Genomic DNA, 15,276 nt, shown 5'->3' with positions numbered 1-15,276 from the left:
CCCCACCCCCCCAAAAAAAAAAAAAAAAAAAAAAAAAAAAAAAAAAAAGAGGAAAACATCATCACAGGGATGTGGCAAATGTCTAGGGTGTCATTCTGATCAGTATTTTTGGATTGACACTTGTGTCTCTTATACTTACTGCTTTTGCAGATGGGCAAGGGAGGCATCCACGTGTGGCTCTCCATGCACTGACTCCAGTTGCTGCCCATGAGGATATAGTTCTCATTGCACTTAAAAGTGATTTTGTCATTCACATTCACAGGACCCAAGGAACTGGGTTCACCATTCACCAGCACAGGGTCAGGACAGTGGCCCACTGAGGAAGAACACAGGAAGTGATCTGAAAGAGCAGGAGGAAGTCCACCAGTGCAGAGGCTAGACTTCCTCAGACTTCGTTGAGAGAACAGAAATCAGAACTAAAACTTCTCTTTTTAACAGGGACTCCTTCTTGGTACCATATCGATGAAGGACGCGAAGAGACTAGGTTGGCCTAAGTGTGGTTGGAAAGGTCTTGGTCATGCACAAGAGTGAAAGTTGTTCAAGTTGGCACTTGAACTTACTAAAAGTAATTAAGCATATAACTGGAAATGATCAATAGCATGTTCATCATCCTGGTAAGCGTCACTGAAAATACTTTGCCCTATGTTGGAGGTAAGTGTTTCCTTTCCTTTCCACCACAAGTATACACAACACTCATCAGTTTGTACTTTGTTTCATTTTGCTTCCTCCCCTCTGAAAAAACAGGAGAGAAGATGAACTTGGTCATGTAAATAAAGGATAAACATTTGGTGTGCTTTACTCTAGATATAAAGGAGAGCAAACCCAACTATTCCTAAAACTACTAATAACAGCAAGGATATTGACTAGTTATTCTCTGTCTCTATAGACACCACAAATGAGTTTTGTGAACTTGAGCAAATCACTTAGATCTCAGTTATCACATCTGTAAATTGAGAACACAAATGTCTCCCAGTTCAAAAGTTATATAATGGATGAAATAAAATATGACATATTTACTTCAAAATAATAATAATGCAAACCAGAATTGTAGAGAAAAAAAGATTCATTACATGTTGGTAATTGTTGAAGCTCGGTGATGAGTACATATAGAAAGATTTCTATAACATAAAACTTTTTAAGGAGTATGATGTTAAACAAATTACAGCCCCTGAAAGGCAGTTTTAATATATAGAGGGAATTTTTTCCTCCCTGCAGGGGTGATTGAGGGTAATTCGATTAATCAACTAATTAAATTGATACTGAGCAGGAGCTGATCGTGTACATTCTAAGAGAAGTTCCACCCTGGGGCACATTAAACATTAATTCCCAGAGGTTGAGAATTGTTTTTCTTATAAAGTTTTAACATGGCCTACTGGAGGTAGGATGTGAAAGAATGGAGTGAGAAGACATGAAGTACAAAAAAACAAAGGTTCAACTTACACTGGCATATGGGAGTGGTGGTATTCCACTCCCCAGACGCATTGCAAATAAAGGTTTTCTCTCCTACTAGGTGGTAGCCCTGGATACAAAGGTAAGTCCCCAGAATTTGTCCTTCCACCTTCATTGCAACAAATATGCTATTTCCCACTGGGGGAAGTTCTGGACAGCTCTCTGTCGAGAGGAAAAAGAAAACGGATTCACCTGGCATATCATGTGCTGTGAGGAAGCCCTATTAGACAGTCATCTGAGTGTCCTTTTCCTGGATTATTGATTCTGATTTCTTGTACTCTTCCATGTCCATGTCCATCCACATCCCTCCCTTCCCAATAACTCTTAAAGTTTTGTTTTCAAAAGAATAGCAGGAATTACATTCAGTTCAACCCTAAAGAAACAATTCCCCTTCCAAATAGCATTTCTGGAGTTTATAACAGGTAAGACCTCTCAAGATTTTGAAGTTGGTATTTTTGCTCCCAAAACAGAAAGAGCAAGTAAGCAGTGAACCACCCACTTCATAGAGCAGAATTATCGTTAAATATTTATTAAGCCCCTATTGAGTACAGAGCATTAGGCCAAGTCATTTGATATTTTTCAATAAAGGAAATACATTTCATTAACTTAAAATTCATTAAAACCATAGACAGCGTGCTTCAAAACCCACAGACTGATATCAAGTATCCTATAAACTAACCTTAAGCATACGCACCGTATGAGGCAGGAATCAGCCACACAACCACAAGATAGCACACAACCCGCAAAAACATCTTGTGATCAGTTGCTTGACCCGTGTTGGAATTCACCCAACACAGACACCTGGTTTTGATCAAAGTAGCTCTTCTAACACCACTTAAGATACCAACCACCTCCCTTCTGGAGAAGATGTACTGATTTCTCTTCCCGAGGAAGAATGGAAAAAACAAAATTCCACCACAGGAAATAGGAACAGCTGTGAGGAAGTTAGTACAGGAAGGGATTTTGCAAAAACACAAAGGGGTGGCTGCTGGGCTGCCAGTTTTAAAACTTAGTTGTAGAAATTGCCCGATCCTGTCCTGCAAATCCAGTTGACCAGTTCCTTTGAACTGCAGGCTTGGGTCAGATGGTTTTACCACAACTCTCACTTCTGTCAATATTTGCTCATGTTTACTTTCCAGGTTCTGTGACTCTCTTCAGCGTTGTGGGGGATGGGGGGGGCGGGAGACCAACCTCTGGTGCTTTTCCAAGTGCGACACAACTCTGAGGGCCACCTCCTGCCCGTCTCTCAAATACCAGGTGTCCCGGCAGCACCGAACACTGAAGGCTGGAAAGCTCAAGGAATGAAACAAACAGTACTTTTCTCTGACCTTCCAGATCTGTGGCTTACCAGCAAGGAGCTGATCCCAGTTATTTCCAAACCTGAGAGAACTCCAAAGTCCTGCAGGGATATTTTGACCTCATTTGCCAGGTCTGTGCCAGAGTTCCATCCTGTGGGGCTTTGGAAGTCAGGATTTAGCCTGAGTCCAGAGTCAACCAAATGATTTTCCAAGGGAAATGAGGGGAAAGCTTTGGTCTCAGGAATTAAAACACACAGAATTGCTTTTGGGCTCTCCCACCTTTTATTCACGGTTATTATAGCAATTAGCTGGTTGTCCGTGCTCCAATTATAAAATTGGGGGTAAAATTCCTCCAAATTGTTAGGTTTTAATGAAGTAATATAAAGCATCATAATAAATATAAAGCATCAGGACACAATAAGGTCTTTTTGGGTTTTTTTAAAATGTTTTTTTAACTAGTTTATTGTCAAATTGGTTTCCATATAACACCCAGTGCTCATCCCCACAAGTGCCCTCCTCCATGCTCATCACCCCCCTTCCCCTCCCCCCACCCCATCTGCCCTCATTTTGTTCTCGGCATTCAAGAGTCTCTCATGGTTTTCCTCCCTCCCTCTCCCCCACTATTTTTCCTCTTCTTCTCCCCCATGGTCCTCCGTTAAGTTCCTCCTAATCCTCCTATACATGCAAACATATGGTATCTGTCTTTCTCTGCCTTACTTCGCTAAGCATAACACTCTCAAGTTCCATCCATGTTAATGTTTTTTATTTATTTTGAAAGAGAGCATGAGAGTTGGAGTGCCCAGAGAGAGAGGGAGAAAGAATCCCAAACAGGTTTTGTGCTGTCAGTGCAGGGTCTGTTGCAGGGTTCGATCACGTCAACTATGAGATCAGGACCTGAGACAAAATCAAGAGTCAGACGCTTAACCAACTGAGCCACCCAGGTGCTCCTGGACACAGTAAGAGCTTAAACGTTTTTCTCTTCTCCATCCATTATCATTACTTTATGATGATTTGTTCATGTCTTTCTCCCACACGAGACTGTTAACAATCTTTTCTCTAGGATGAAGATTGTGCCGAGTGCATTTGTATTTCCTTTCTTGGTACTTCATAATGCAAAGCAGAATTGGTTACTAAGTAAGTATGAGCAATGCAGGATAAATAAAAAGAACAGAGTCATAGAGAAACTGTACCACAGCCCCTCAAATCCATATTGATAACTGATCATTTGTGGTATACTACCTTTATGATTTATCCATGTTTTCACTCAACTTCACTCAACTGATAGTGCAAGTACCTTGTTGTTGTTGTTTTAAGTAAGCTCCACAGCCAGCATAGAGCCCAAGGTGGGCTTGAACTCACAACCCTGAGATCAAGACTTAAGCTGAGATCGTGTCAGACACTTAACTGAGCCACCCAGGCACCCCTAGTGCAAGTATCCTTTAAAGTATAATTCTCAGGGGCGCCCCGGGTGGCTCAATCAGTTAAGCATCGACTCCTGATTTCGGTTTGGAACCATGATCTTATGATTCCTGAGACAGAGCCCCACACTGGGTTCTGTGATGACAGCAAGAAGCCTGCTTGGGATTCTCTCTCTCCCTCTGCCCCTCCCCACCCTTGCATGCTCGCTCGCTCACTCTCTCATTCTCTCAAAATAAGTAAACTTTAAAAAAATGAAGTATAATTCTCAAAAGATTAAATACCATGACACTCAAATAAGTATACAATGACTATGTGGCAAAGATTTTACTCATGAATTAAGAGGCTACATCTAATTCAAAGAACTTGAGGAACAGAGATTTATGTGTTCAGTCAAAGGGCTTCTGAAGTGATTTTCTATTCAATGTAAAACTGGTTAATATCATACATGGCAACAACCTGTAATATTTGGAATCAGCTTTTTAATGGATGGAAATTAATTGAATCTCTTCTGGACAAAACTCATTTGCTTTGTCATCAGGAATCGTTTGCATTGTTTTCAGTAAAAGAATCATTTGCATTCTTATCCATTTTCTACAAATTAACCTCTAGTCTTAAAGAGGTGTAAAAAAGACTGATTGACAGTCGATAAAAATTACACACTCCTGTGAAATCAATAAACCCAGAGAGGGTCTACAAAACAGTACTCAGTAATTTACTGAAAAAATTTTCTCTAGTGTTTTCTTTTTCTTTTGTCAAGTTTTGAGTAATTTTTCTTAACACATTACATATTTTACTTCTTGAGGAATACAAGTTCCCCAGTATATAATGTATATATTGTCTGTACAATAAATGATTTAAAAAATAGAAAATTTTGCTTACTCCTAAAATTAGAAATTTGTTTATCCCTAAATGAGAAATTCCTAAACACCTAAGAAAATAGAGTATTATTACAGGAAATAATTGCAAGTAATTCTTCATCTCAATGGTTTCTTTTGGATCCATATTAGGGCTTCAGAAAGGCACTATATTATTTAGAATATTGTTTTACTAATATTTCTCTATGAAATGCAAAAATATTTATACTAGGTGAGATATACAGAGATTATAAATATCCTCACAAAGTTTAGGTCAGACTTCCTGTCAAATAAATTAGAAGAAAACTTTGTTTTCAAAGCTTTTTGGGTTTTAAGATGACATATAAGGGAGTGTAGGACTATATGTTTTATTACAAGCATCCAAGCTTCGAAAAATTAATAAATGAGAATTCACAAACACTTCCAGACCATTAGGCATTAAGGACAATTTGATAGGATCCGAGTTGTTTTCTGGAGAACTGGGGTAACAGGTCAAGTGCAGAAGTTGTCCTGACTAGTTAGCTTACTCAACAAAGGAATAGGCTGACAGTGATTAGTGGAAGACATGAGGAGGTGAGTGGAGATATCAGCCAGGGAGTTGTGGGGCGTTAAACTGTTGTGTGCACGTGAGGTTTTAAGAGAATTGGAAAAAGACATTTAAAGAAGTTCTCAAGTATGTTACGGGTGGATTCCCTTTGGTCTTTGTCAAGATAACTCAGAAAAGATTTAAAATGCTTCTCCAATTTTTAAAAAAATATATATCAAGTTGATGTCTCTCGAATGTCTCCTCAAGAAAAATCTGGGCCAGAAAAGTGACCCTGATGCAGATTACGTGAGAATAAAACTAATATGTTTTAAAAGGTCTAATTGTTCATGAGACATTGTAGTATCAGCTTCGGCGGTGAGCCAGGCAGACACACACTACAGCAAGAGAGTTAAGTGTGGCCTCTGTGCTCCGTCCTGCTGATGGACATGTAGACACGATTCTGTAGCTCAAATAGCTATGTTGTACTACTACTGGGGTAGAATCATCTCGAGGATGATGAGTTAACATCACAGGACAGAGGGACAGAAGGTCCTGGATGATTGGGGAAGCTCCATTCCGGTCCTAGACTGCTTATTGTCCCCACACTGCTTCTCTCCACACTTGCTTGTGGAGGAGAGAAACCCTGGGTCACAGATAAGGCGCCATTATCTTGGGTTTGCTGGCACCTTCACCTTCTAATCTGAAACACCGATGAATGCAAGCAAATAAGGATCTACCACCGTTTGAGTAAAATGACCCAGGAATTTAAATTCAGAAAAGAGTGTTTATTGAATTGCGCCCAGAGACTGTTTCCCTTACCGGCCCTAAATTCTAAAAAGGCAATGGACAAAAGAGGAGAGAACCTGGCAAATGAAGACTGAATGTTAACAAAAAGGTGAGAGGATCACTAACGAGGAAAATGCAAATGGATAAAGAAGCTGTTCTCTGAACGTAGGCTGTATGGTTGGTGAAACACTGCATGTTTGGAGGCCAGGCTCTATGAGATCTGCAACGCTGCTTCCCAAGGGCTCCTGCGCATGCGAAATTATTTATTTGCAAGGAGAAACTGGGTCTTGAACCTGACCTAGTTTTTGCAGGTAAGGTGCTGCATACTGCCAACAGTGTATATAGGGAACCAGAACAGAGCTCTGTCTGTGGGCACGAGCAGTGTGCATTGGCTTCACAACAAAAAGCAGACACACTCTGCACCTTGAGGTTAAGAAAAACAAAACACTACACGGCCCCACCTGTGCTTAGTGATGCTCTGTTGTTAAAATACAAATTCCTAGCTATTCTACAATGTCTGGTTTAAAAATATAAGTGTTTCAGAATCCCATATATTCTCCTCTGCTTAAGAAAGTATCAGATGTCTCCTGTTTTTTTTTTTTTTTTTAAATGTCAAAGGAAAGAAAGGGAGATGGGCTGTGTACATATCATCTAGCTCCTGCTTTGCTACCCTGAGGTTATGACACCCCCCCCCCAAACTGTATGTGAAGTTTACATGTATCTACCTTTGGGGCGCGGGGGTAAGAGGGCCCTTAGCTTTTGTCAAATTCTCAAATGAGTTCAAGACCACGAAAGTAGGTTTATGGCAGGATTCTCGCGGGGAGTTGTGACACTGAGGCTTTTCCTTCCAGGAAGCAACTTAGTGCCGGAACTGCTCAGTTGGGTTCATACCCGGACAGCTGAGCCCCGAACGCCACGTGGCATAGGTTTTTATGTATTTTTTACTTCTTTGCCTCCCATATATGGTAACACACAAACATGTAGTCTGATTAAGTGGTCTCATGTTACAAGGTCCTGAGGGATGTTGTCACATACGCATATAGCCGGGTTGCCTTGAGGGTTTTTTTTTTTCTTTCCTTAGGGAGGGGACCCTACCAGAGGTCAGATGGTGCAGAATACTTCGAGACAATAAAGCATGGTGATGGCTATTGCTGGACTGCCACAGGAAATGCCAGTGGGGTGGTCACCAACCTAGGCAAGCTAGTAAGCCTGAAGGCTGACCTCCTCATGGGGAGTCCCCAGTGAAGATCTGGGAGAGGCTAAAGACTTGATGTAATAATTAAGGCTACAGAAATAAGACAAATAGTGACCATCACTCAATACAGGAGAACTATCTGTGGAGTCATTTTTTTAATTCTGATATCTTTATTAAAGTTTCTAGCTACATTAAAAAATAGTCTGAGGGCGCCTGGGTGGCTCAGTCAGTTAAGTGGCCAACTTCAGCTCCGGTCATGCTCTCACGTCTAGTGGGTTCGAGCCCCGCATTGGGCTCTGTGCTGACAGCTCAGAGCCTGGAGCCTGCTTCAGATTCTGTGTCAGCCTGTCTCTGCCCTTCCCCCATTTGCACTCTCTCTCTCTCTCTCTTCAAAAATAAATTAACATTAAAAAATTAAAAATAATTTGTTATAGGGGCACCTCTGTGGCTCAGCTGGTTAAGCAACCAACTTCGGCTCAGGTCGTGATCTCACAGTTCGTAGGTTTGAGCCCCATGTCAGATCCTCTGTCCCCCTTTCTCTCTGTCCCTCCCTCACTCATGCTCGCTCTCTCTCAAAAATAAACATTGGAAACAAATTTTTCAATAATAAATAAAAATAGTATACGTTTATCAGGCCCTCATTGTTATACATCATACAATTTACCTTGTTTGGAGGTATGGACTTTGACAACAACTCCATCAGTCTTGAGGTGAGTCACTTAATCAGGGTTAGTGGGGAAAATGATCCCAGACATGCTTAGCCTTCTACAGATGACGGCTTGACTGCTGAATAAGATTAACCCCTGTACGAGTGTGTAGAGACCTTTCCAAGACAAGGAGACGGGGACTTGGTGTTACGCTGCATGGCAACCAATGGGTGATCATTAAATATTCTTTAAAGAAGTTTAAAAAGGCCTGCAGAATGTGGGTAATATATGGCAATAACGATCCCCCTGATACCATCTTAAAATGGCTAATGGAGCTTGATAAAAGCAGGAGTCACCAGTTAAAACGCTAGTTGGAAATATAAATATAGTCTGGTAATTTGAGAATCATTTTAAAGAAGCTAGTTTCAAAAACATTTTGCATGGTACTAACACGTTGTTAGGTGTAACGCACCAAATGTTATCCTTGTTTGTGTGTGATGTCCAAATTAAATTAAATCCATCTTTAAATTAAAAATAACTTTTATTATGTTTCTTATTACAAAGCAATACACATTACTCACATACTTTAGCATGATTTTATTTTCTCCAGAGAAATGCGTCTCTTGGTTGATACTTAGAATAAAAATCAATGAGAAAAAACCTATTCAAAAGCAATCCTCTGTGTCTTAACAGTCATCATCCTTTCACAGAAGACACATACCTATGCCTTGGAAATTTAATTTAAGGTAATACTATGGACATCAGACTTAAAACCTCAAACTACCTAAATTTCTACCAAAAAACTGACACCACCAATTATCTTACGTTCTCGTTAAACACATGCAAACGCTAATACCGGGACTTCGAAATATCTCACGTGGATGAATAAATAAGTAAATGAGAACATTATCTGATCATCAGCAGACACCGTGTTCAGATGCAGAAAGATACCCGCTTCGCATGAGCAGACTCGGCACAGTACAGCATGCTGCGAGCAGCTGGGTGAGGACACCTGCTACGGAGCAGGGCCAGGAGCCTTTCTGAAGGCGGCTTTGTGCGTATAAAAGCAGCTCCTGGTCACTGGATGCTGAGCTGCCTGCAGCCCAGCTCATCACATCTTGGGGACCAGAGCCCTGTATCATCCGCAGTATAAAAGAACCATTTGGGAAAAGCTGCATTTCGTTACTTTTCTTGCTACTTACCCTCTTGCTCAGCAAGTGGGTATTTGCATGAAAGGGAAAAAATTATTTAAAAAGCTAAAAAGTTACTATTCCTTAAAAAAAAAAAAAGGATTTTCCTTGTAAGATCCTTCGCAGCTTCCACACCTTCCTCTGGAGTAAGTGACAGATTAAAATCACACGGACAGAGATATCTGTACATTTGACAACCACTGATGGAGAGAATGATTACCTGGCTTATCTTTAAGGGAAACCAAATGACGGATGTATCAAGGATGTGGTTCTCCCCTGCCCCCTCAGTGTTTTCCCTGAGAGAGCAGACCAGTAGACTTCGATGGTGACAGTCAGCTAAGAGGCAGGCATCAGAAGACTATTGCTGAAGTCGCGGCGACAGCTCTCGTAGACACCACATCATTGTGACAGACCCCACAGAAAGTTGTGTCTCCCTGCACTTGTTCTGAAGCAAGAACCCTCCTGGTAGAACGGATTCCCAAGGAACCCTCTTTACTTCTTCAGGTAATGTAAATGGAGCCCTACTTTTCTTTCTTGCCCTCATTCTCACCCACTGGAGAATGACATTATCCCTCTGCAGCTATGAGGGACCCAGCATCACGTAGGAAATACAGTAGCTACTTATGAAAAGGGAAGATGGGTACCCATTCGGGGGAGTCTTGCAGTCAGATCCTGCCCTTACGGGGCCTCGAACGAGAAAACCTCCTCTAAATGAAAAGGTAGCTAACTGATGCTGCTCCTCCATCACCACAGCAGAGATGTTTCGGTACCCTCTATTCACCTGGTGAATTTGTCTCGTTTCCAACATGACAAGGAAGGGACGGCTCACATAAGGCATGTCGTTCTCTAGTCCGTTCGCCTGGAATGGGCACAGAGACCAGCTCTCAGAGCACAGAAAAGGCTTGCCCGGCTCAGCCCACTCACTTGGAAACAATTCAATCCAAAGAGGTGCACTTGCATTTCAGGAAAGAACAGCCAGCCAGGAATACAGTTGCAGGTAGGAAGTTAAATGCCCAAAAGGGACAAGTCTGACCAACCGAGGTCACACCCAGCAGAGAGGTAATGAAAACTAATGGACTCAGGCTGTTAGATGTTTTGAGGCACAGGGAAGTGAAGTTTCTCAGTGTAACAGAAATCCCATTAGGCGTGAGGGGAAGAAATGTGGTGTTTTTCCAGGCCTCATTGTGGGGGCCCCCAATGTCCAATCCCCGCTCAACTTCCTGATCGAGCCCCTGCGGAGCTGACGTCCCAAGCTTTATAGTAGATCCTGGGGCAGTGTGGCCTCAGAACTTCTTGTCATCAGGAGCATGGTGCGAGGGACGCCGTTGAAGACCGCCGGGACACAGCCAGCATGGTCTCTGCCTAGGAGCCGGAGAAGAAGAGAGAAAGCCATTACACCACCACAAAGGGACAAGAAAAAGTAATGCAGAATCCCTTCCCCTGCCTTCCACTGCTCCCCCACAGGCCAGATCCCACGTCCGCACACACGCACGGACACTCTGGTGTGCTCGCACACACCCCTTTACCCTTGGGACTCAGCCAAACTCCAACAGTACGGTCATGGGCTTTCTTTCCCTGAGAAACCAACATTTGTACCCATGCGGGACCATGTACTTCTTCCAGACCTAGACCGTAAGCTATAAACCCAAGATATGAGGCACAAGCTGTCGGAAGCCCTGTGGTAAAAGGAGAGCACGTAGGCAGCTATCAGCCAAAAGACCATGCCGAGAAAATGGCACCGCAGTCTGGGCAACGTGGCTGGTGACGAGGGTCTCTACAGTTGTAGTTATCCCAGTGTGCCCTGAAATCAGTTGTGGCACAAATCAACTTCTTCCCATAGACTGGGATTTGATGTTCATCTGGAGAAATTCTTCCCCCGAGAGCAGTGTTTCTTGAGTGGTACGTGTGCATCTGAATCACTTGCTAATCCCAGGAGGAGGAAGATTCTGACTCAGCAGGCCTGTGATTGGGCCCCAGAGTCTGCATGTCTGATGAGCTCCTGCTCCTTGCGAGGGTAACAAGGAATGAGGCAGGAGACGGTGACTCAATTCTGCCTGTATTTCCTGGCCCAGAAGATGAAGGTCATTTTATCCCATTGGCTATAAGCTCTTTAGAAATAGGCAGGTCATATTTTAGAAGGAATAGCCCACTAAATTCTAAGAGATCTCTACATTTTTTCTTTACAATAGAGTTACATGTTGCTAATGGGAGTCATGGTACAGTGTGGACAAAGGTAATTTTTTCTTCATTCTTATAGACGCCAGAAAGTACACACAACTCCTACTCAAGTTCATGTGCGTTCCATACCGTCCTTCCCATGTTTTCCAGAAGGTGGTGGAAGAGAGCAACGCCCACACCAAGGACTCCAGTCACACTGCCAACTGGCTTTGGCTTGTCTGAGGCTCGATCATGGAGCAGCATGAGATAGTTTTAGAGATGGGGGGAGTGGATGGAGAACACAATCCAAAATACAAAACAAAAAACCCAGAAGCCTTCTGATAGGTTCAAGTTACACAACAATTTTATTTACCCATTCTACACACACACGCACACACACAAAAACATTTTAAATATAGTTATACACACCTTCTGTGGATCTGAGTGGCATATTTTGATATCAATGTCACCAGATTAAATCAGAACGCTGGTAAGGACTCACATTCCTTTTTCACCAGAGCTGTGCCTAGGAAATCCGTAGGATAACTAGTACGTGAGTTCCCAATTCAGTCCATTCCCTTCAACCATCTCCAACCCCCTCCAAGGGGCACAGCTCGTGATCAGTCCTTTGCTTTTGCCACAGTAAAACCATCACCAGACCAGAATGAGTTGATTTTGTTATTCCAACACAATAAGAAAAACTATATACACAAGCAGTTCAGATACAAAAACACCGAGTTGGTAAATATTGGTCCTAGATCCCCAGTGAAAGGCTCACTGGAAAGAATACTTTGGCAACTCTTAAAATCAATTTTTAAGTGCAAAATTTCCTTTGCACTTTTAGGTATTACATTATGAGTAAGAGCCCAATGCATGGCCGGCCAGACACAGCAGCATGACTCACTGCTACCTCCCATAATGGGGAACTGAGGACACAGGAGATTCAGAAACAGGGTGTGAAAGGGAGGTCCTGCCTAGAAGGGGGAGAAGGGATGGAAGGAATTCAGGCAGAGGTAACAATTTCAGGCTTTGAGTAGGCATTTCCTTCGCTGAGTTTACAAAATAGTAACCCAGGTGATGTTTTCATCTTTTGCTACAAAATGAAGGGAATTTGGCTGCTACTCTAAAAGAAAGGTCTATTAAAAATCACAGTGTACAGAATGTCACCCTAAAAAAAAAAACAAAACGTGAAGTGTTTACTTCCTTTCTTTGTAGGGCACATGTAACAGACACAGAATTAAATAATATGCATATACAATTCACTGGTACAATTAGAAGACAGACTGTCAACACACAGACCCTACTGGAGTCTGTCAGTCAGTCAGCATACAGATCCTACTAGAAGCTGTCAGTCAGCATACAGACCCCAATAGAGTCTGTCAGTCAGTCAGCATAGACCCTATTGGAGTCTGTCAGTCAGTCAGTCAGCATACGGACCCTACTGGAATCTGTTAGTCAGTCAGCACAGACCCTATTAGAGTCTGTCAATCAGACCCTACCATAGTCTCTCAGTCAGTCAGTCAACGTACAGACTCTACCCACGTCTGCCAGTCAGTCAGCATCTATATACTACTACTTGATACAGTCTTCTGGACACTATGCATCTAAATTAAATTCCTGGACATACTTCTGATGTCACCTCTGTGGGAAGTCAGAGATCAACCCCAATCTGGTTACCAATGCTGCTCTCTGACTCAATTGTTAGATATTTGTCAAAATTAAAATATTTTCAAACATGACCAAGTCAAAATGCATACTAGAAAACCTGGGTAAATTTATCACATTTCTTGAGAAGAAACACGTGGCCTCTGAACACAGCAAAAACAGTGGAATGTGCCTAAGACTGTGTAACCCGGATGTAGTTCTCTCAATTATTGGACACTCTTCCCCATCCTTTGGCTACCCCAAGCACCAATGAGCTTCTCCAGAACCTAGATCCCCTACTCACAGAAAGACTGTAAAGTGGGTCTATTTCCAAGGTTATGTCATGTCTCTTCCAAATGCCAGTGCCTCTGCAGATCAAATGTGGGGTGCAAAGAGGAACACCCAGACCCTCCCACGATACACCCGTCCATTCAGTCTAGGAATACAGATAAGTTGTATTCCTAACTCTAACTTCTTGGGAGGAAAACAAACAAACCTGAGACAGTAAGATAGGGTGGACCCTTAGCATGATGCACGTTTTTATCTTTAGAAACCAAAGATAGTACAGTTAATAAGAGCTAAATGCTAATTTGAGGATTAAAAGACAAGAGAAGCTAGTTCTCAATCTGCTCTTTCAAGTCTGTCACGACACGCACAGACCCAATGTGTCACGCTTTCGCAAATGTTCGTTTAGTAGAAATTATACACCCTGTCTCTATTATAACCTTCTTCAGGGCAAGGACCTTTCTTCTACCTCTGTGTACTCTACCCCCAACCCCACCACCACCCCCAAGCTCCACAAAGCCACTATGGGCACAGAATGTAATAGCGAAACAGGAATAGCAGGTTAGACGCAATTAGGAGCAGAATCTAGGCAAGCAGCCTTTGGAAAGGCCGTGACGTCCTACTCAGGATGTAAGAATAAAGGCCTCATGGTCACAAGTAGGCTGTCTGTGACGATAACCCTTATCTTCCTCAGGTTTTATCTCTGTGCCTTTATCCAGAGTGCTTAAAATTCCCAGCTATCACCCAAGGACATTTATTCACACAGTGACTTGTTCAATACAAAGAATTAAAGATGGGACTAGAACCCAGAGTGACCCTCTAGAACACAGCAGACTACCTTCACAGCCGTCACTTCGTTTAATACTGTGATCTGCTCACACATCTGACTCCAAAGAACTGTCCCTTTGGAGCCAAGAGGGATTCAGAATTCTTAGGCCTACGCTCTGTCCGAGGAACTATTCCAGTACTTCTCCCCCACAACTTCATAAAATGGAGTTATAACCTGCAGCAGCAACCAAAATTCGGGAAGTTACTTCAACACATGCGTGTCTAGACCCCAATCCCAAAGATTCTGAGTTAGTGTTAAGGCTGAAGTGGACCCAGGCATGTCTACGTTTCAAAAGTTCTACAGAGGATCCTGATGACTGCTTCTAGGTGACAGCCATGACAAAAGGTCACCTGTCACCTAACAAAACCACCCTTGGCAAATAGGTTCCCTCTAAAAGACAAATCAGGAACTTCAAGGTGTGGACTCATTCCATCACTTTTTAAAAGACTCTCATGAGATCTGGACTTCTCTCTCCAAAAACTGCACACATGTTCTTGCCTTAGATACAGAACTGGAGGGGGCTGTGGGGGCAGTACACCATCACGGGTCACCGAGGAGCTAATACGAATCCCTTGCTCTAAACATTAACCTTACTGAGAAAATAACATGACAGAAGAGAATAGGCAATTCCAGACCATGAAAAGCTAGACCCCTCAGGGTCCCCAAAGACTTCTGGACACCGAGACGAGATAAAAGAATATGCCAGCGAGGGAGATTAAATTCATTACCAGGCTCCTCCATATTTAGAATAAAGGAAAAACAACTGCTCTTGCATAATTTGTTTTAACGTAAAGAGGGGAGTGTATTGAAAATTACGGGAAAATCAGAAGCAGCTCTAGTGAACTCTTCTCTGCCGCTTGAGCAATCCCATCAGAGGTGACTCTTTAACTCTGTCCTTCTAAATGGCCCCAGAGGTCACTGGCCTTGGCAGGAAAGCTGCTGTGGTTGGCAAAGCTGGGAGCCACTGGAAAAAAAAAAAAAAAAAAAAAAACACACA

General features: G+C 42.5%; 2 protein-coding genes across 8 annotated transcripts in view; both read right to left on the bottom strand.

Moving 5' to 3' along the window:
- C4BPB (complement component 4 binding protein beta) overlaps positions 1-2,316 on the bottom strand; it is a 10,718-nt gene extending 8,402 nt beyond the window's left edge. The window contains exons 1-3 of one of the 3 annotated variants that reach the window (XM_077775111.1): positions 2,144-2,316; positions 1,441-1,611; positions 140-340 (exon numbers count right to left, since the gene is read on the bottom strand). In XM_077775111.1, the coding sequence (XP_077631237.1) occupies positions 140-340; positions 1,441-1,611; positions 2,144-2,201 (430 nt within the window). In that variant the 5' untranslated portion in view covers positions 2,202-2,316. Of the gene's footprint in view, positions 1-139; positions 341-1,440; positions 1,612-2,128 lie in introns of all 3 variants that reach the window. The other 2 variants (XM_077775112.1, XM_077775113.1) reach the window with 2 other exon arrangements.
- Positions 2,317-10,442: 8,126 nt separating this feature from the next.
- Positions 10,443-15,276, bottom strand: part of PFKFB2 (6-phosphofructo-2-kinase/fructose-2,6-biphosphatase 2) — a 22,237-nt gene continuing 17,403 nt past the window's right edge. For 3 of the 5 annotated variants that reach the window (XM_077775089.1, XM_077775088.1, XM_077775087.1), the window contains one exon: positions 10,443-10,726. In XM_077775089.1, the coding sequence (XP_077631215.1) occupies positions 10,664-10,726 (63 nt within the window). In that variant the 3' untranslated portion in view covers positions 10,443-10,663. Of the gene's footprint in view, positions 10,727-13,573; positions 15,244-15,276 lie in introns of those variants that run through there. The other 2 variants (XR_013337810.1, XR_013337811.1) reach the window with 1 other exon arrangement.

This window comes from Crocuta crocuta, unplaced genomic scaffold, assembly GCF_008692635.1.
Source record: "Crocuta crocuta isolate KB4526 unplaced genomic scaffold, BGI_CrCroc_1.0 scaffold207, whole genome shotgun sequence".
Lineage (NCBI taxonomy): Eukaryota > Metazoa > Chordata > Mammalia > Carnivora > Hyaenidae > Crocuta > Crocuta crocuta.
This window is presented reverse-complemented; position numbering and strand designations above follow the sequence as displayed.